The following is a 20189-nucleotide window of genomic DNA, read 5'->3' as shown; positions in this document are numbered from 1 at the left end:
AAGAAAAAAAAAAAAAAAAAAAAAAAAAAAGAATGAAAGACGCAAATGAAAAAAGGGAACATAATAGAGAGAGAGAGAGAAAGAGAAAGATATTACGAGAAAAAGTGTTACAATCCCTTGTCTCTGTGGAAAGGGGTACTACTTTAACAACAATAACATCACACAAGTACAACCACAACGTTGTCTTATAAACCTTACTAAGGACCCTTCCGTCGAGTAGGCTGCTTCGGTGAAGTCAGAACGCGTGAGATTGCTGCACTGGTCGCTGCAAGAACTGACAATCTATCCACTAAAGTGAAGGTGGTAATGTCATCTTTTTTACAACGAATTGCAAATACAATAGCTTTTCTTCCCTCACCCCAAAGTCCACATTCATTCTTTACCACTAAGGACAAAGCTTCTAGCCATTCCTCTTCGTCTGCAATAACCTTCACATCCCAACCCTTTCCGGGCAGCTCGTTCACCACTTGACGCACTACCGCTCTACAGAAAGGAACAATTTTTCCGACACAGCGGCAGCAGGCTTTGAAACCGTCCACTTCCTCAAGCTTAGTTTCTGAACAACAAAAGCGACACTCCATCCATGGATAACTCAATCCCTTTGAGACAAATAAAACAATAAGAAAAGAAAAACGGTTCAAATATTCTAAAATTAGAGTTAATAATTGATCCGTCATTCTCATTTCGGGGGATCTGCTGATATTGTCAATGCATGAATTTCCCCTGATAACAATTCATCTTTAAAAATATCATTTACCATACGATGTCGCTTTATAAGTGGGAGATCCTTAAATTTATTGGACACTATGACCACACTATACTTGTGATCCTCTTCACTCAAGACAGTGACTTTACAAGATATTGGTTCTAGATTTGAACGAATCCGATTCTCCATTTCTGTTACAGTGACCATCCTTCCTTTTTTTTTCCAATTTTTTCTCACAAAAAAGTCACAAATATAAGCAAAACAAAAAAAAAAAAAGTATGGGAAAGAAAGGCCTTCTTTCTTATCTTTAACTGTAGCATCCCCCTAGATGTCACGTGCTCAACGTTTAACGATTACACGAACTACTCTTTAAAATTCCCACGTAATCTAAACCATTCTTCTTCAATGACTCAACAAACATATACACACACAAACACAAACACAAACGCAAAAAAAAAACAGAGAAAAACTTTAAAAAATATAATAAAAAAACAGGCTACATCCTCTGATAAAGCGTTTTGCCTACTTCTTTAAGTCGACGACGATTTTCACACTGTTCGCGCCTTCGTGTTGACACATCTGCAGACCACGTGCGGCGACTAAGAGCACATTCAAGCAAGATATCAGTTGAGACCTGCATATCAGTCAAGCGTTTAGGTTTCTGTTGCTTGCATGGCAAAACAGGTGGCACGGCAGAGTCTGTTTCCACCTCCATTTCAATCTCAACTGTTGAAGTAAAGGAATGTGATTGAGGGTTTACTTCAGTCTGTAAGCCATTTAAATTAGATGAAGGAGACGGAGAAAAGTGAATATCTATTTCATTCGGTTCATCTATTAAATTACGCAAATCATCTGCAGCATTTAAAAGGTTTAATAATGCACATTTCTCAGGCACAAGTTCAGAAGCAAAAATGGGTTCCATATGTTCTAAAGAAGAAGAAGAAGATACTTGTGACAATGAGGATGATCCAACTCCAGAGGAAAAATCCGCATTTTGAGTGAGCTCACGGCGAAGAGAAGTAGTATGTGACATTTCAACGCCTACGCTTCTGGTTTTTTCTTTTACTTTTGAATTTTGAGCAGACCATAACTGAAGTTTTTTTCTTCGTTTCTCCTCTGCTAGAAATTCCGCCTCACGCTGCATTTGATCCTTCTTCTTTGAGGCCATCTGTCTTGTTTTAGCCACCTGAAACAATCTTTGATGTATTGAAGAGGAACTCTCTTTTCTTTTATAAGGATTTACTTTCGGTACAAAAGTTAGTTCTTCATTTAAGTGTGGCTCTGAAGGAGGCAAAATTGAATGCCACAACTGAGTTCCATGAGTTTCCTCATATTTATCTAGAGCGATACAAAAAACATCCAGGGAAAGTCCATCTGGAAAAGTTTCTCCTTGTAGTGCATCACGAATTTTTTCAAAAATCGCACATTGTGGTAATTCTTTTGAATTTTGGTACTGACACCAAAAACGGTACCACTTCTCTAGTCTCCGTTTTCTTGCGCATACACTTAATACCTTCGTTGTAGAGCTAAGCTTAGGTTTAAAACGTACATCATCTTCGTTCTCTAAGTGATAACATTTTGACTTTGGTTTACCTTGAGTAAGTCGATTTACTACATCCTTTGAATTGACATGAAGTGGTGTCTGATAAGTATTCTTTTCCATCTCGTCACGTAGTTTCTGTAATGCAAGCTTACGTTTCTCCTCACTTAAGTAAAGACCATCAACATGAGCTTTAACATCATCTAGGGTTCGAACGACTACAGGTTTTTTTGGTTTTTCCTCTTCCTCCTCTATTCTACATCGACGACGTGCCGAGTCCATGTACAATCGTTCACTCGCTGGAATAACTGGAGCACTTCCTCCTCTAACTCGACGAACTATATTTTCAGAACCCTTAGAAATCACAGGAATTGGACGGCACTGCTCATTTCTCTCAGATCTCCATGTTTCAAGAAGAAGCCGTTGACGAAGGTGTGTGTTATGCCTGTAGTATCCAGAGTGACTACTAGAATGTCGAACAGATCTTCCTCGTTTTGTAATAATTGGTTGAAACGTACAATTTTCAAGTTCTTTAACCTGAGCTTCTCTAATGGCTTTTAGATTCTCCTCTAAATTTTTTCTTCTATTAATACCTCTATAATACAATTCTGCTAAAGGGTTCTTACGCTTCTGGAGGACCCGTTGAGGGTGAACAGAAGTTACTTTGTTATCAGGGGCATTATCATGGATAGGCTTTAAAACAGACACTTCCATGTTTTCATTCCCAATTTCACTCGATACGGTATGATTTGGGAATGTAGAGAATGCTTGCAATATATCTTTTAATTCCTCCTTCCGTATATCGTGAGAAGACAAGGACTTGAGAAAGTCCTGTTCAGCATTTAGAGAGGAGAATTTTTCCATTAAACCCAGTGTTGACTCAGGAGGCACCTCATCTACTCGCGTGGAGAGAGACGGAACAATCTCTGATGTAACCGACAGTGAAACACAAGAAGACTCTCTTATAAATGAATGTGGTAAACTTTCATTACAAGAACCTCTCCTATCACTGGGAGCAGGCTCATCACGTTTTTCATCATGTGTATGCGCAAGCTCACTGCTTTCCGAAGTAGTATCTACCAAAGCAAACCTCTTTATATTTGCTGTTTTGATTTCCTCATGTACACGATTATCTTCTTCATCATCATAATCATCGACATTCCCTCTAACATCACTTTTCTCGTCACTATCCTGTTTTGCAGAGAATGTAAAATGAGTAACTTCCTTAAGTCTCTTCTGATCTGACATCTTGTGCGCCTTTAAAATAAGAGTAATTGTTAAAAAAAAAAAATAAAGGTAGAGTAGGCGGTGTTAAGATTACATAGCAATTTTTTTTATTTTTTAATCCTTACACAATGAGGCAACCTCAAAAATAATAATAAAATATATAAATACATAAATAATTTAATAATAAATAATATCAAAATAACACAGAGCAAATTTTGCTCTATTGCATTCGACACGAGATGATTTTTGTAAAAAAGACGTCTAATTACCATCATCATAATCCGTCGCATGCAAAACAGGTAGTGAATCTTGTTGTTGTTCAGCAGAACTCGGATCCGTGGCAGGAGGTGTTGATGGTCGAGGAAGAGATTCCCCCTTCTCAACATCTTCATTTGTCTCGAGAATGTTTGTTGCACTTGCAACATCATCCACTGTTTTATTCACTTCATTTTCATTACAACTTTCTTTATTTAACCTCTCAATTTCTTCTTGAAGACTTTTGATTTTTAATTCGTGTTTCTCGTTTGTTCTTGATTGTGTATTTAACTGACCACGCAGTTTTCCAAGAGTAACTGAAAGTTCCGCCTTACTTTTCTTCTCCTTTTCTAGAGCTTCCTGAGTTTCCTTTAGCTCTGCTTGTAGTTTCGCGATTTCTTCCTGATTACCACCTGTAGTTGGGGCATTAGGTAAAGGTGTTGCAGGTACAGGAACCGTTGCCATATCACGGGATGGTTTCGAATATTCATCATCACTTTCCGAAGAAACACGTTTTCCGCCCCTCTTGCGTCGTGTCCCGGTTTCATATCTATGATTTAACCTTATTTTATCATCCTTGCGTCGAATTTCATAAGGTGAGTAGATTTGAAATGCCTTGAACGCAGCAAAACCACCTATTAATGCCGCACCAATACCAATAACATAATCCCTCCAATCTACTTCTTTCGCTTCATTATGTGTTTGGGGAAATGGAGGTGGCTGAGGAGCATAAAGTGGTCCCACATGAGTTGAGAGATAATTCTGACGCGGCGGCAAATTAGTCGCATCGCCAATCTCATACCTTGAAGAGATCTGTGAGTTCCCAGAATTTCGTAGCGAAGTATCAGGCAGTTGCTGACTCATTATTCTTTTGACTTCTTCAATTAAATTCGACTGTCCAGCTTTTCCAAAAGCCTCACACACCTCATCAGTACTCAGGCCCTTGGACCTGAGGAACTGCACCTTATTGGCGATTGGTGTGTGTCGAACCCGTGGGTCATGAAGAAACTTTACGGCGCTTGAAACGCGCTTTACCTTTTCTGCTTCGTCATTTTCTACCCGCTGCTGAAATTCAACTCCGTCCGGTGTGGAGGCCGTTTTGGTATTCATGTTACTTAAATGGCTTAAAATAATATCCCTTTTTTTTATCTATTTCGGGACATGTAAAAAGAATAAAAATTAAAAAAAAACATAGAGTGCAAGAGCAATTAGCAAATAGAAGTGAAACTGTGAAGATAAATAAAAATAAAAATCAAACAAAGGCAATAAAGGGCACAAAATAAAATAAATAAATCCATCACATCCCCAATCCTATAAGAAAGACAGAAAATGACTAAGATGTTGACTAGCTGGGTTTCTTTTCGTTGCTTTTCTTTTTTTTTTCTTCTTATCACTTCATTCATCTTACTAATTTTCTGTCTGACGATCAATAATGCTTTGGATTCGTACATGATCATATATTTCCAATTTCCCCGTAGAAGCAGAGACAATAGCAATTTCAATATTGTTTTTTGTTAATTCTTCTTCCATAACTTGTTTCAATATCTGTACAGCAAGGTTTTCTGCTTCTTCAACAGTCATATTGCGGTGATAACGTTCACTGAAAACGGTTTGTGCCGCTTCAGCACCAGCCCCAATTGCCTGAGCATCATAGCGAGTGTAAGTCCCGCTAGGATCAGTTTGCCAGAGCTGCGGCCCGTTTTCATCAACACCAGCAATAAGAAGAGAGACACCAAACGGCCTGGACATAAGTTTCTTTCGTCCTCCACTTTCCCCAAACTGGATAGATAAATCGCACGCAGCCAATGCACATGACTCAACACACATGGGTTCATCGTAAGTAAAACGATGATTTTGAGCCTCCACACGAGCATGCTCAACGAGAATTCGTGCATCTGCAACCATGCCACTTAACACAGTACCAATGTGATAGTCAATCTCTAGAATCTTATTCATGCTGGAGGGATCGACCAGTGTGGAGGGAATTCGTTTCTCAGCAGCAATGATAACCGCATCAGGAGTCTGAATACCCAGACTTGTGCTGCCCAACTTGATTGCCTCAATGGCGTACTCAATTTGAAAAATTCGCCCTTCAGGGCTAAAGGTATTGACACCCCTGTCATACTCGGATTTGGAAGAAAACATTATAATCTAATAACGACAACGACTGCAAATAAAAACTAAGAAAGAGAAGAAAAAGGGGGAAAAAAAAGATAGTAGTAGGTACAAAGAAAAACCGTATGTATATGAACATCAAGATGAAATGGGAAAATGGTATCGCTGTATAAAAAAAGAGACAACCACAACATGGAAATAAGAAAACAATAATAATAATAATAATAATAAAAACACCTCTCCTTTGCTAACCCTACTTCAGTTCACGAAGGCGACGCACAGTAGAACGGACTGTGCTGTTGTTAGGTGTGCTCAGTGTGTAGGCACCACCCGCCATTGTCTTGCTGCAGCCATCACAGCGCCAGATGCCAACAGCCTTTCGGCGGAAGGCAAACTTACCGCAGAAAGAGCAGAAATGCCTCGCGTGCTGCGAGATTTCGAGCTTCTTGGCACGCTTCCTTGGGTTCGCACCATAGCGGGCACCGTAGCGTCCCATGACGCCCATCTTGATTGTACGCTTCGACATTGCAACTTGGGGTTAGCTTTATTTTTTAAAAAGAAAAGAAAAGAAAAGAAACAGGGAAAGCAAAAGTAATAAAATGAATTTTTGAGAAGAGAACCATAATTTTTTTTCAATTAGAAGAAAATAAAAAAATAAATAAAAAAATAAAATAAAATAAAATGAACAAGCAAACTATAAATGATATACATCAAGTGTAATACAGTTTAACCCTTATAATACACGATTGATCTAATCAATCGACTGGAAACCCACAGAGCGTTAGGGTACACAAAAAATGAGAGATAAATGCCTCCCGTTGTATGTATATCATAACCTCGCAGGTTAAGCACATGTACAAAATAAAAAAAGATTGCCCATGAGCATAAGGAACCCAGGGCTAGCAACATAACATTCTGACACTTTACATGGAGAAAGAGTAACTGTAAAGCAACTCCTGAACCCATGATAAGACCGGCAGCTGGCTGAAGAATAATAAGAAGACAGAGCACCACAGCATTTATTGTCAACCAAGACAAATCCCAGTCAAACGTACTCAAGATTATCAGCAGTAAAATACTACTTAAAAAAAAGCCCAAAGTTTCGAACCATTCTGTTGCAATTGAAACAATAAAAGGAGTTATCCATATTATCATCACATATGGAGAAAGATTGAGACCTTTTACCTTATATATAGAATATCCTGTAGAAAGAAGAGATGCTACAAGTAACATAATACCAAATTGCGCAATATCATACTCAATATAATGGGTTACACTCAGAGGAACCCATACAGATGTAGAATGATGAAACCGTTCGTCCAAGTAGCTTAGTGTTGCAATAATTTGTTCAAGCATTGCAACCATAGAAAAAGCATCGGATCTATTATAATTTTCATCAGATTTTACAGTACTAATAGAGAGAGAACTAATACCGTGAGATCTAAAACTATGCCATGGCTGAGGGTATTGAGGAGCGATTAAAGCTGTTTGTAGAGCTGTAATATAATGTTCATACATTGATCGACTCAAAGAATACGTAGTATATGGATTTTGACATAAAACATCAACTTTCAAACCCCATTCCTTTGCCATTGAAACTGCCACATTGAAGAGATCCTGGTTGGGTTGCATTCCGTTCTTACCATAGACACCGAAACATAAATTGCGTGTATTTAAAGAAGAAACATTGATAACAAGTGCTGAACGAACAAATGAATTTGGAATCGGCCAATCTTTATCAGTATTAGCAACAAAATAGAAATGTGTATCACAGGCCATATTTTCCCTTTTCCTAAGAACAGCAATTAATGCATTTCCTAGAATAACAGAGGCTTTTTCAGCCTTATTGACATAAATAGCGATTATTTCTGAGCCCACAGAACGGCGACCGTGAACAATACGGTGACTTTGATGCACTGTAGTATCAGGATGGGACATATCAGATAAAGAGATCAGTACTGGAATTTCTCCAATACTAACAGCACTCTCATCAATAAAGTTACGCCTTGGCTTTATAGCTGGTATACCTCCTATTAGGATCAATCCCACCAACAGCAGAAAAGGAGCAATATGACCTCCACGTTTTTCAAGAATACCAACCAAACGGGAACGACGCATCACCTATTAATAAAGAGAATAATGCTTCTATAATCAACACAGATATCAAGGCAAAAAAAAGAAAAAAAAAAAACGAAAGTGAATATCATTCTCCAAAAAAAAATTGAAAATAAATCCAGGTCATTCACTAAGCGATAAATTCACATAGGTAACAAAACTTCTTTCCACTAACTATCCTACTAAAACCAATTAAAACCCTACTGGCATGTACCATAATTTACCTTATTGGCAGTGTTATTCATAAGAAGCGCGATAATAAGCCCGTAGAGTCCAAGCGCTTCTGCGAAAATCAACATGAGAATCATGGCCACAAATATCTTTTCCTGTTTACCGTACGCACGAACTGCGGCATCGCCAGCAATTCCAATAGACAATCCTGCAGCTAGAGAAGACAATCCAGCAGCCAGGCCAGCACCAAAATGCAGATATCCAGAAAATGCTGAGTAGGACTGTGGTTCAGTCTTGATGTTGTTGTTGATAATTACAGAAACAATCAGTCCATAGATACCAAGAATACCAGCCATAACAACAGGCACAATACCACGCATAATTCGTTCAGCATGAAGGATACCAAGATGAGCCACACCTACACCAGACTTGGCTGTACCGTAGGCTGAGCCAAGATTAGCGAAAATCAGTGCCGAGGCACATCCCATTGAACCAAAAAAAGAGGCTGACTGCGGGTATACATCGGCACATGATACTGCAGCGGCTGCAGTCCCGGCGGCGACAAGAGCGCCACCAGCAAGGAATGCCACACTCTGGGATTTCATAATTTGCGAAAATTACTTTCTTTTTCTTCTTACTTTCGTTGTTATGAGACCAAACTCAAGGGAAGAAAAACATTTTGAAAAACACGACAAAAAAAAAAAAATAAATATAACAAAAAAAAAAGAAAAAAACAATAACTAAAGTAAATATTTTTTACACACCTCCATACAAAATAAAAATAAAAAAAACCTTAACAGTACTTTTACATACCCTACTGGCATGTACCATAATTTACCTTATTGGCAGTGTTATTCATAAGAAGCGCGATAATAAGCCCGTAGAGTCCAAGCGCTTCTGCGAAAATCAACATGAGAATCATGGCCACAAATATCTTTTCCTGTTTACCGTACGCACGAACTGCGGCATCGCCAGCAATTCCAATAGACAATCCTGCAGCTAGAGAAGACAATCCAGCAGCCAGGCCAGCACCAAAATGCAGATATCCAGAAAATGCTGAGTAGGACTGTGGTTCAGTCTTGATGTTGTTGTTGATAATTACAGAAACAATCAGTCCATAGATACCAAGAATACCAGCCATAACAACAGGCACAATACCACGCATAATTCGTTCAGCATGAAGGATACCAAGATGAGCCACACCTACACCAGACTTGGCTGTACCGTAGGCTGAGCCAAGATTAGCGAAAATCAGTGCCGAGGCACATCCCATTGAACCAAAAAAAGAGGCTGACTGCGGGTATACATCGGCACATGATACTGCAGCGGCTGCAGTCCCGGCGGCGACAAGAGCGCCACCAGCAAGGAATGCCACACTCTGGGATTTCATAGTCCGAGAACCCTAAGCAAAGAACAAGAACTAGAAAAACAAAAAGAAAAAAAAAATACATTTGCCCAATCCTTTCCTTCTCGTTTTTTTTTTTTTTTTTTTTTTTACACATGTATGGGATGCAACTCAACAAACATCTCTTTAAAAGAGATGACATAATAAAGGACGTTTATCAGTGTAAAAAGAGAAATGAAAATAAAAAAATAAAAACACGAGGGTAATCCATGAAGTCTTACTTCTTTGCCTTGAATACGGCAACCTCTACCTTCTGCGCGGCAACCTTGTGGTCGTGACGGCTGGCAGTCTTGCGCTGACGAGCTGCGCGGCGACGAGAGCCAATCAACCGCAGGTATTCCCTACGCTCCTCAGCGGACTTGCGAACCTTCTCCATTGCGACCTTAACCTTCTTGGCACGGCGAGCCCTAATCGCAGGTGTGATCAGACGCTGAACCTTTGGAGCCTTAAACCGGTCCTTCTTGCCTTCCTTTGAGACCTTTCGGCGAACAACGTACTTTCGGACGTCGTCATCGCGAGAGAGGTTAAAAAGTTTGCGAATGTTGTTCGCACGCTTGGGACCCAAGCGACGTGGAAGAGAAACATCTGTTACGCCTTCAATAGGTTGTTCGCCAAGCTTCTCGATAATGACGTTAAGAACGGCAATATCATGGGCTAAAATGCAGCCACGGAGAGACTTTCGGCGGCGCTCTCCCTGGTATCCACGGAAGGCGTTAAATCCAACGGCGCCACGCTTTACAAGGAGGGGAACACGGCTTGGAGCCATCACACCCTGAACCATGGGAAATCCTTCCTTGTCAGAACCACCACGTAGCTTAAAGGTGTATCCCTTAAATGCAGCACCAAAAATAGCACCGTCGACGGAGTTTCCCAAACGGTAATCGCCAAGGTTAACACGACGAAGAACATCGTCGGTCACCTCAAACTGCTTTACCGTGCCATTCCGCGGGTATGCGATGTTAAGCTTCATTTGGAGCCCCCTATTATTATTAATTATTTTTTTTTATACAAAAGTCAGAGCAAAAGAAGAAACAGTAGTATTCAGAAACAAAAATCAAAAATAAAAACAAATTTTAAAATAAAAAAGAGGGAATCACAATATATAGAGGAAATGAACCAACTGATAAATACAGAAGTCACACCTACAAATCAAATATAACGACGAACACGCCAGCGCTACGCATGCGTTGCCTACCTACGTTTCACCCCTACTCTAGCGAATGATACCTATCAAATGTGTTCCATTCATTACTCCTACTTTATTCTTCCTCCTTCCCAGAAGTTGTTGCGCTGAACGCCCTTCGTTGTACTTCCCTCTAGAGAACTCATAGCAGAAAGAATCTCAATAAGTGCTGCAGTGATACCAAATTGTCGTGTCTTGTTATACAATGAGCTGGTTCGCTGTTTCAAAGAGCTGATATTCGTCAACTGACCTTCAACAGCAACCAAACGTGCAGCTTGTTCAGAGAGTTCATTCTCTGCGACAGCATTCAGAATTGCAAGTGAGGCATGAAAATCATAGAAATCTCGGATAAACTGTTCTTCCTCATTTTGCAGAGCATTAGCAAACAAGTAACGGCTTTTTTGGTTGTCGGTACTAGCAGCATCAGCAAGATCTTCCTTCCATTTCTCATATGCTGGAATATTATATATAGCGTGTTTTTGAACACCTGCAGAGACAAAACGATGAAAAATGACTTGATAGCGGTCTGCATCCTCGACAACAGCGTGAGCGTTCTCCCAGATGTAGGTCGCATAAGCAAAGTGCATCGCCTCCTTCATATCGTTAATAATACCATATTTGAACTCGCTGGGATAAAGCTTGAACAGCGAATCAATTCCACGTTTACCAACGGGCATCAGAACCATTTTGCTCGAGGCAATAGAATCAATACACCGTATAGTATTACTGTTTAGAGCTCCACAAGAACCTCGATTTGTAGTGATTGGAATGTATACCAAAGCGTTCTTAGCAGAGGCTATAGCCTCCCTCTCATTTGCATGGGGCTTGCTGAATGCCTTCTCAGTATAGCGAAGTGTAAAATCACGTGTTCTTACACGAGTTTGCGCCGTCCTGTACTTCGCCAAGGTAACCATTTTGATCGTTTTAACGATCGAGTAGAAGCGGTTGTACCCCTCAAGCTTTTCCTTGTAAAGACGAAGTTTTCCAGACATTGTTTCTTCGCAAAATCTATAAAGATAAAGATAATATTAAATTAAAAAAAAGAAATCGAAAAAAAAAAAATATGAAAGTCAACTTTAATGAAAAAAATAATGAAAGATACAAACACCTATTTACTTAATTATTGTTTTCTTGTAAAACTGAAAAACAAAAAAAAAAAAAAACAAAGAATCGCCTTTTGGGTTACTTTTAGGAATCTCAATGACTTCATGACAGAATCCAAAGGCTTTTCATTAACGCATATTATTTTTATCTTTATTATTGTTATTTTTTCTTTTTTACTCAGAGTCGTCTTCTGCAACCCTTGGGCGCTTCGCAGACTTTCTTGGGGCTTCACCATACTGAACGCCCTCTGCGTTAGTTTTAACACCACCGTAGTCGACGTAGTACCAATCCGATGGGGTGTTCGCTTGAGGGCGACCATACTTGTCCAAAAGACCATCTTTCATCATTGATCGCTTCTTTACAGCAATTGGACCAAGTCCCCACCTTCTTGGGTATGTGTCACGGTCCATTATGACACGTTTGCTTCGTGCCACAATACCATGATCAACAGATGCCATCTGTGATGTTGACATCTCAGCATATGCGAGTGCAATAGCTTCACCTTTAGTGGAGATCAAAACAACAAGATCATCTCTCTCAATTCCATTATCAAAGCGAGATAATCCAGGAATCATAAGTTTGGCACCGTAGCATACAGCATTTACAGCTGAATCCTTCACAACTATCCGTTTGTAATTCGTAAGAAGGTATTCACAAGGGAGAATAACACGGCGCAAGTAGGATTCATCCTTCTCATTTTCATAAAGCCATTGTGCATCGAGCACGTCATGCATTGTTGAAACGTGATCATCTTCACTTATTACTCCGGTACGAATACGACGAAGTTCTTCCATGTGTCCACCCGCACCAAGTATCAGACCGAGATGCACACAAAGTGTTCGAATATAGGTACCAGCTTCACAATGAGTTTCAAATACGGCAAGGTGACGATGTTTATCATACTCAATAAGACGATTGGAATAAATATTTCGAATACGAAGCTGACGTTTTACTGCTGCAATTAAAGGAGGTCGCTGAAAGCAAGGTCCCGTAAGACGTTGAAGAGCGGCAACAACCTTTTTCTCACTCACAGAATCATGAAGGCGCAAAACACCAACGTAGGTTTTTCCAGCGTTTTGTTGCGATTTAACCAAACGTGTTGCACGATCAATGCATATAATGAGTGCTCCAGTCACCTTGGGATCCAGTGTACCTGCATGTCCAGTTTTCTCACACTTCAAAATACGCTTAATCCACGATACAACCTCGTGAGAACTAGGATTAGATGGTTTATCAAGATTAATCATACCATATTTTACGTATTCCTTTAGAGGTCTCCTGAGAGGAGACCATCCACAATCCAAAACAGTGAAGTGCGAAGAACGAACATTCATTTTATCATAATTTTTCAATAAAAGAGGCCATTGTTCTGGTGATAATGTACTTTCGTCACTTTGACCCTCCTGGGGAATGCGAAATTCCTCACTGCGTTGAAGTTCCCCGAGTTTTTTGCTGCTCATGAATGATATTCTTGCCCAAGAATTCCCTCCTTATTCCTCCCAATGCTAAAATTGTGGAAATGAGGTATATATATATATATATATATATATAAACATGCAGAGGGAGAGAAAGAGAAAGAGAAAGAGAAAGAGAAAGAAAAAAAAAAAGAAATATGGAGACCTAAATCACATTCCATAGGAACAAGGGAAAACGAAAGATCTTTGTTCCCATTTTCCTTATCTGCCAAATATATATAACAAAACTAAACACAGACACACACATACACAGTGATCTATTCATTTTTTTTTTTTTTTGAATAATTCTCTTTCCAACGTCAAACTCAAATATGAGTTATTCGACGTTAATCACACAAAAAAAAAGAGGATCACAAATTCACCAATTCTTCGCAATTATTCTGTGATGCCAAGCGGAATGCCTCTCGAATGTCTTCAGCTCGGAAAAAATCTACACTTCGTCCAAGATTGTGCGACTCAAAGGGATCACGCACCATGATTGTCTCGTAACCCAAAAGCTCCCATCTCTCTTTCTCTGAAAACTTTTTCATCTCCTCAAGCCATTTTTCCTTTGATAACCACTTATCTTTTGTCCTAATATCAACAACATCAATATCAAAATCAAATTTAGTGCAATCACCAAAAAAACTAAAAAATCCTCGTAGATCTTCTAACACATCAGATACCTTCGCATCTCTACAAGGAAGGACATCAATAAACTCTGAGCAACAAGTACCAGTTGTATCTGAGAGTTGTGTCGCAATAGGAAAAAGTTTACTGTCAACATCAGTTTCATTTATTACAGAAACTGTTCTTTTAGTAGTCTGCATGTAAAATATATACATAACAGTTAACGCGTAAGGGGAAATCCATCCTCGTCGAGCATCAAGAATCCCTTTAGAACGACCCCACTTCTTTGCACACAAAACACCCGCCCTAAGACGCGGATCAGATTCCATGTATAATCGAAGCAATAATGAGTTCCTAAGGCCATCTAATGAGAGAGAAATATCAAAGCGAATATCTTCAGATTCAGATTTTTTTATTTTCTTTAGACGAATAATGGGGATACGAGCGGTAAATATTTGTTCATGCTTTAAATCAACAGAGAGATCACGTTTCACGATATGTTGTAAAATAGAAGACAAAACCCTTTGATGATATTCACGCCTAATCTCAAGAAAATTAGATGGCGATAATGTTAACTTTTCTAATTTTGAAAAATCATTAATAGATGTCTTTGAAGGGAAAACAATAGCATAATCAGCATCGCCGTCTTGAAATGCAGTACCGGCCACACTTGATCCATAAATCATTACACAAGGAGTTGTACCTACGCGTGGAATATCAAGAACACCTTCCAGTGAAAAATCCTCTAAAATACCTTGTAACCATACTCGATTTTGAAGAAATCGGGCATGATCTTTGCGTGTCAGTAGCAAAGAACTGAGCCTCGAAGAAAAAGACATATTTGGTATTTTTTTTTTTTTTTAGGAGGAAAAAAAAAATAATGAGAGTCTACCCTTGCAATGCAAATTTAATCCAAAGAAAAAAAAGCAATTTTATCGGCGCGAAAAAATGAAAAAAAAAAAAAGCAAAGATATCAAATGAATAAAAATAATAATAATAAAAATAATAATAATAACAATAAAACTACAGAGAATCGAAAAATTCCTCAAGATTATCCCCAACAGTATTACTAGAAAGCAAAGCATCTTCGGCATTCCGGATCCGTTTTCGATACCTGTCGTCAACCACATCTTCCTTCTGCCTTTTACGTAATGATCTCGGCAAAATCTGATCGGCCTTTGTCGGAAATCCATCCATTACAGTTGATTCAGTAATTGTACTAACAAATAGATTATCACAATCTTCTGAAGAAGAACTACAAACACTTTGCTCACGATCCAAAGACTCTTCTTGAGGTTTACTCGCAGAAACAGAATCATTACAATTTCTACGCTCAAGATCCCTTATCAAACGCTCCACCAACCTTTTTCTCTCACATTGATGCGGAGCCAAAAAAGTAGCTCGATTAAGTGAATCCAGCTCTGCTCTTAGCTTTACTATATCCTCTCGATCCAGTCTCTCATTCCATTTTCGAATTTTTTCAGACTTCCGCCGATCTTCTAATTCCTTTTTAGTCAGTCGAAAACCATGACGACGTGCTTCATCTGAGCTCATTTCTAAGCTTCACAAAAAAGAAGAAAAAATTAAGAAAAAAAAAACAACACAAAAATAAAAAAAAAAGAAACAAAAAAAAATGTATAAACATACATTATATATATAAACATAAATAAATAAATAATATATATATATATATAATCATTATAGAGATATTAAAAAAAAAAGAAAATAAATAGATTTCCTTTTACTTTCACTTGCGACCTGGTGCGAATTGATACCACCAGGCAGCAGAAAAAAAAAAAGAAAAAACTCATAATAAGACATAGAAAAGAAGAGAAAAAAAAAAAAAACAAGTCGTTCATCAAAATTTTCTCTAATAAATATTAATAAAAACAAAAAAGTACAAAAAACCAAGTTTTTTTCTGATTGAAAAAGAAGAAAAAAGGATAAAAAAAAAGGGAACGGGAGAAAACAGGAAAAAAAAAAAATGACAATTTTCATTTACTGTACCAGACCTTTTACAATGCTGAACGTCCCCACAACCATAATGACGATTCCACAGCAAATGTAAAGGTAGGAACGTGCTCGGGCAAAAGTCAGACGTCTTCCAAAAAGATTTCGTCGCCAGTACTTCCATGTCATTCGAGGGGCCTCAGGATCCTCCACGCTACCTTCTACAGAGAAGACAAGTAGAGGAGGTAGTATCATAATCATGACAGTAGCTGGAAGAGCTCCAATAAAGGCAACAACGGTATTTACCGCACCAGATCCTACCCCCATCGCAATACCGTAAATAATAAGGCTTATACCAATCCGCAAAAGGATTCCCTTTAAGGAACGTGAAGGCCATCCCAAAAATGAATCAAGCTGCAAAATCCCAGGCATAAATAAAATGGGATATGTACAAAATATATTTACAGTAAATGCCACACGTACAACAGTAGAAAGGGTATTCTTAGGAAGGGCATCAACTAACGATATCTTAAGATTATCACCGTAGGCAAGATATCCAGTTAATCCGTAGAGTAAATACCATCCAACCACCAGGTAGAGTACAATAGCAAGCATAAGAGGAAAACGTTTTTTGTTATTGCATGCATTTTCCACAGGTAAAACAACTCCAATACCTTCGAGAAGCATCATGCTGTTAGCCATATTGTTAAACCAACCAAAAGGTATGTCGTTACCCAATGAAGTGGCACTTGGTTCTATACCGTCATTGTGAAGTTTCACAAAAGTCTGCACAATCGTAGTAATAAGCGCGAAAAACACACAAACAGTAGCAACCATAGATATAAATGCAAGAAATGAGAGATTATCGATGAAAAATATAATGGGAAAAACAGCAACAAACATTGCTGTCATCCAAACATATTCATCACCTGAAAAACGAGGCACAAGATGCAACATGGAATCTCCAAAAAGCTGCAAATATAATAGGCAAAAACCAAATTGCGTTAAAAGTAAAGCCACAAGGAGCACATAACGAAAAGGAAGACCCAGTACAAATTCACAAACTTGAGAATAGTTCATTACCTTCTTCCTGTTTATCATGTGTTTGGCACGTACAAGTTGTAGGGAACAATCCACCACACAAGAACCAATAGCCAGACCAATTATTGGTGAAATTATGTAGCCCGCATCCTTGTAAAACGTTGGCAAGAGAAAAACTGCACTGCCAACATTTCCTTTAAATATATTAAAAGCACATTTGAAAACGTTTACATTTTCTCGAATTATAACTTCCCCGTCATCTGTAGAATCTTCTATTTCATCAGGAGCATTGCTACATCTACACTCAATATCATCCAGTTCAGACGGAGATCTCTCATACTGTTTTTCATCACCACATTGGATTGAGTATTCAAATGCAGTGAGACCCATTGGAGTAGCATCAGCTGTGGAGACCTCAGGAAGAACGACCGAATTGGTAATCTTAGACATGAGTACTTTTTTTTTTAATTAGAACTAAAAATACCAAAATATAGGGTGACCAAAAAAAGTAATTATGTTAAATAGCAAAGGAAAAAAAAAAATAGTAAAAATACGAGTATCCATCATGCATAAAGGAAAGCAAAAAAAAAAAAAAAAAAAAAAAAGAATCACCATGAACGTACGATCGGATCAAATAAAAAAAAAAAAAAACCTACACACACATGTAATACCTCCTGCAAAAACAAAAGGCAAAAAAAGAAGCAATACAATAAGAGAACACAAAACAAAACCAACGTAATAGTTTAAAAAAAAGACACAATAAGATGATCCGCGGGCGTTCCCCAGAGCGTCACCAAAAAAGAAGAAATCACCAGGAATAAAATGAACGCCGCAAAACCAACGCCCCGCGCCGCCACCAAGCAGCAGCCGGAGCAGAGCGGAGGGAACGACCTCACCCGCCAAAATGACTCCCCCCGGGACTCCCCCACCACCCATTCCCGGGGCGGCGCCTTTCCCCTATCGGCCGGGGCGCGGGTATCCACCGGCGCTGTTTTCTCGACCGCCGGCGTTCTGTCGGCAGATTGTGCGGGTGGGGCGCGGGCGCCGGACAAAAGAGGCCCAAACACCCGTCGGGAAACGACCCCTCCTCGCCAACCGCCGCCACGTCCGTCGTGAAGGCTCGCCTGTGCACGGTTTAAGCGCGTTCCCCTTCTGATGTCTTGTGGGTTTCCTCCCCGTTCAAGGTGCCGGATGCTTCCTTGACCCCGCTTGTTTTTACGGGGGATCTGGTCGATTGTCCGCGTATTTTCGTCAAAAAAAAAAAAAAAAAAAACATTACGAGGAAAAGAAAAAATGTTCTTGTTATTATTTGCCTGTTTTTGGTGACCGACAGAATCCCCAACCTCTGCTTTTTTTTTTCATCGGTTGCCCGCACAAATGGAGGATGGTTGGAGAATATTGGATAGGATACCCTTTCTAGCAATCCACACTGATCGTCATTGATGTGGACTTTAATGCGCGAGTAAATCATTAGAATTTTGTTGACTGTGACGGTATACTTTTGACCACGTATACGTACCCACACTCTCTGTCAGGCACTGCCTTATTCAAGTTATAACTTTGCACGGAGTGGGAAGTATTCCTGAATTATTGGAAATGCATTTCGCATGAGGGCCCACGCACACACACACGCGGAAAAAAAAAGAAAATGACTCCATTCAAACAGTCTAAACAATTCTCTATCAATATTCTGTCGCGCCTCATCCCGTTCTTTTCTCTGATTTAAGAAGGCGCTGTGTCCAAGTTCAAAATTTAAAGTGGGGGTCTCTGGCGCCCATTTGTTTCCGATAAGTCAAAACATAAAAGAGGAGAATTTATTTGAGCAGACGCGTCCGTTACACACTTGGGGTCTCGCCCGGACGATTGCGCTGCTCACTAAACCTGCCTCCTTGGGTTGCACTCTTCATTTGCGGTAAGGGGGTAACTGTTTAGAAATGAATCTCGCTCCCATTGCTGCGGGAATTTTGCGAGATGGATAAAGACAGGTACATTGTTCCTCACTCAAAGGGGTGCCCAATTATAGCAAGTGCTGTATGCAGCATCTCGTTCGCGCAATCTTGATCCAGTATGGCGTTGTGCGCAAGTAGAAAATCCCACGAGATATCCCTGATAATGGGAGATGCCAGAGGGTGAATACCGCAATATCCGAACGTTGGAAAAGGGAAAAAGGAAACGTGATGTATCCGTGTGGTAGGCATTGCTTTTGTCAAGTTCCTGGTGTTATGACCATATTTGAACAGAACATTCCTTGTGATCTATTGCCTCGTTTTAATGGTGTTCGACCCTGCAATGGACTTTGTGAGAGGGGAGGACACATCTTTTTGAATGATTATCAAGGATAAATATTTGAAAAAAAAAGTGGATGACTGAGGGAGGCATTAGTGTGGAGAATGGTATCCACGCTACAAAGCACTGCAACACAACCCAAGGAAGTGTTGAGATATTTCATAATGCTCTCTCACCAAGCAGGTGGTACTCAATCCACAGAGTTACTGAGTGTGAATTTATTGGATTTTCTGCAGAGGGTCGTGTCCACTCAAGCATTTGGTTGTCTGTTGTTGGTTGTCTCCCTTTGATGCCTTTGAAGAGACGTTAGTGTAAGGAACTCCAATGCTGTGTTAGTGTGTTCTGTCGTTATTGGATAATTGAACTGCTTGATTGACAATGTTGTTGTTGTGTCTTTGGAGTGGGTGGGTGGGTATTTATTTTTGATTTTGGGTGTTCCTCTTTGGTGGTGGACCTTGAGGACATGATGGATATGATTGCAAGGAATACGAGGGGAAAAAAAAGAAAAGAGATACCCTTTCCTATTTGTAAGTTGTTACTTGTTATTTTTTTCCTTTTCTTGGGGTTTTAGAGACCTGGGAGAAGGTATTGCAGTGTGTATTATACCAATATATTCCTCTTGCTGTACAGGGTTGGATTGCCTACTCGAGAGGGTTGTAACTTGACGAGATGGAGCCCCCTACCAGGGGATCTTTTCAGGGTTTTTTTTTTTTCTGGTTAGCTATGACTGTGGTTTTGTTACCTTCTAGTTGCCGCTCTACGATGGTGTAACTCCTTTGGTGTAGTTTTTATTTTTCACTTGGGTTGTGTTTTCTTGCACACAGGGTGTGATGCAAAATGAAATAAAGTTTATGTTGCTCTTTTTGTGAATAGTCAGTGTTGATGTTCTTTTTCACTTTATTGCAGACTGATGGTGATGATGATGAGAGGAGTAGTATTGAGGCAATGCAGAGACGAAAGTGTGTGTTGTCTGTTGCACTGTCGCCTCTCTTGCAGTGGTTTTCTCT

The 20189-nt window shown here is 39.5% G+C and overlaps 13 protein-coding genes across 13 annotated transcripts; all 13 read right to left on the bottom strand.

Moving 5' to 3' along the window:
• Positions 1-197: 197 nt before the first annotated feature.
• Positions 198-677, bottom strand: TM35_000481140 (uncharacterized protein; the record flags this gene model as incomplete). The annotated part of the gene is made up of 1 exon (XM_029030450.1): positions 198-677. One exon carries the CDS (start codon positions 675-677, stop codon positions 198-200), a length of 480 nt encoding a protein of 159 aa, XP_028878219.1.
• Positions 678-1202: 525 nt separating this feature from the next.
• Positions 1203-3494, bottom strand: TM35_000481130 (uncharacterized protein; the record flags this gene model as incomplete). Its single annotated transcript, XM_029030449.1, has 1 exon — positions 1203-3494. One exon carries the CDS (start codon positions 3492-3494, stop codon positions 1203-1205), a length of 2292 nt encoding a protein of 763 aa, XP_028878218.1.
• A 240-nt stretch (positions 3495-3734) lies between these two features.
• Positions 3735-4838, bottom strand: TM35_000481120 (peroxin 14; the record flags this gene model as incomplete). Its single annotated transcript, XM_029030448.1, has 1 exon — positions 3735-4838. One exon carries the CDS (start codon positions 4836-4838, stop codon positions 3735-3737), a length of 1104 nt encoding a protein of 367 aa, XP_028878217.1.
• A 297-nt stretch (positions 4839-5135) lies between these two features.
• Positions 5136-5873, bottom strand: TM35_000481110 (proteasome subunit alpha 5; the record flags this gene model as incomplete). Its single annotated transcript, XM_029030447.1, has 1 exon — positions 5136-5873. One exon carries the CDS (start codon positions 5871-5873, stop codon positions 5136-5138), a length of 738 nt encoding a protein of 245 aa, XP_028878216.1.
• A 696-nt stretch (positions 5874-6569) lies between these two features.
• Positions 6570-7961, bottom strand: TM35_000481100 (putative GPI transamidase component GAA1; the record flags this gene model as incomplete). The annotated part of the gene is made up of 1 exon (XM_029030446.1): positions 6570-7961. The coding sequence occupies one exon, from the start codon at positions 7959-7961 to the stop codon at positions 6570-6572; it is 1392 nt and encodes a 463-aa protein (XP_028878215.1).
• A 197-nt stretch (positions 7962-8158) lies between these two features.
• On the bottom strand, positions 8159-8734 carry TM35_000481090 (vacuolar ATP synthase; the record flags this gene model as incomplete). Its single annotated transcript, XM_029030445.1, has 1 exon — positions 8159-8734. One exon carries the CDS (start codon positions 8732-8734, stop codon positions 8159-8161), a length of 576 nt encoding a protein of 191 aa, XP_028878214.1.
• Positions 8735-8943: 209 nt separating this feature from the next.
• Positions 8944-9519, bottom strand: TM35_000481080 (vacuolar ATP synthase; the record flags this gene model as incomplete). The annotated part of the gene is made up of 1 exon (XM_029030444.1): positions 8944-9519. The coding sequence occupies one exon, from the start codon at positions 9517-9519 to the stop codon at positions 8944-8946; it is 576 nt and encodes a 191-aa protein (XP_028878213.1).
• Positions 9520-9751: 232 nt separating this feature from the next.
• On the bottom strand, positions 9752-10504 carry TM35_000481070 (40S ribosomal protein S6; the record flags this gene model as incomplete). The annotated part of the gene is made up of 1 exon (XM_029030443.1): positions 9752-10504. One exon carries the CDS (start codon positions 10502-10504, stop codon positions 9752-9754), a length of 753 nt encoding a protein of 250 aa, XP_028878212.1.
• A 284-nt stretch (positions 10505-10788) lies between these two features.
• TM35_000481060 (ATP synthase F1 subunit gamma protein) lies at positions 10789-11709 on the bottom strand (the record flags this gene model as incomplete). Its single annotated transcript, XM_029030442.1, has 1 exon — positions 10789-11709. The coding sequence occupies one exon, from the start codon at positions 11707-11709 to the stop codon at positions 10789-10791; it is 921 nt and encodes a 306-aa protein (XP_028878211.1).
• A 285-nt stretch (positions 11710-11994) lies between these two features.
• On the bottom strand, positions 11995-13281 carry TM35_000481050 (putative centromere/microtubule binding protein cbf5; the record flags this gene model as incomplete). The annotated part of the gene is made up of 1 exon (XM_029030441.1): positions 11995-13281. One exon carries the CDS (start codon positions 13279-13281, stop codon positions 11995-11997), a length of 1287 nt encoding a protein of 428 aa, XP_028878210.1.
• Positions 13282-13646: 365 nt separating this feature from the next.
• On the bottom strand, positions 13647-14744 carry TM35_000481040 (putative RNA polymerase II; the record flags this gene model as incomplete). Its single annotated transcript, XM_029030440.1, has 1 exon — positions 13647-14744. The coding sequence occupies one exon, from the start codon at positions 14742-14744 to the stop codon at positions 13647-13649; it is 1098 nt and encodes a 365-aa protein (XP_028878209.1).
• A 184-nt stretch (positions 14745-14928) lies between these two features.
• TM35_000481030 (uncharacterized protein) lies at positions 14929-15459 on the bottom strand (the record flags this gene model as incomplete). The annotated part of the gene is made up of 1 exon (XM_029030439.1): positions 14929-15459. The coding sequence occupies one exon, from the start codon at positions 15457-15459 to the stop codon at positions 14929-14931; it is 531 nt and encodes a 176-aa protein (XP_028878208.1).
• A 444-nt stretch (positions 15460-15903) lies between these two features.
• Positions 15904-17346, bottom strand: TM35_000481020 (amino acid transporter; the record flags this gene model as incomplete). The annotated part of the gene is made up of 1 exon (XM_029030438.1): positions 15904-17346. One exon carries the CDS (start codon positions 17344-17346, stop codon positions 15904-15906), a length of 1443 nt encoding a protein of 480 aa, XP_028878207.1.
• Between the last annotated feature and the right edge of the window lie 2843 nt (positions 17347-20189).

This window comes from Trypanosoma theileri, assembly GCF_002087225.1.
Source record: "Trypanosoma theileri isolate Edinburgh chromosome Unknown TM35_Tth_48_V1, whole genome shotgun sequence".
In the NCBI taxonomy this organism is placed as follows: Eukaryota; Euglenozoa; class Kinetoplastea; order Trypanosomatida; family Trypanosomatidae; genus Trypanosoma; species Trypanosoma theileri.
The sequence above is the reverse complement of the archived record's forward strand: the minus strand, read 5'-3'. Positions and strand labels throughout refer to the sequence as shown.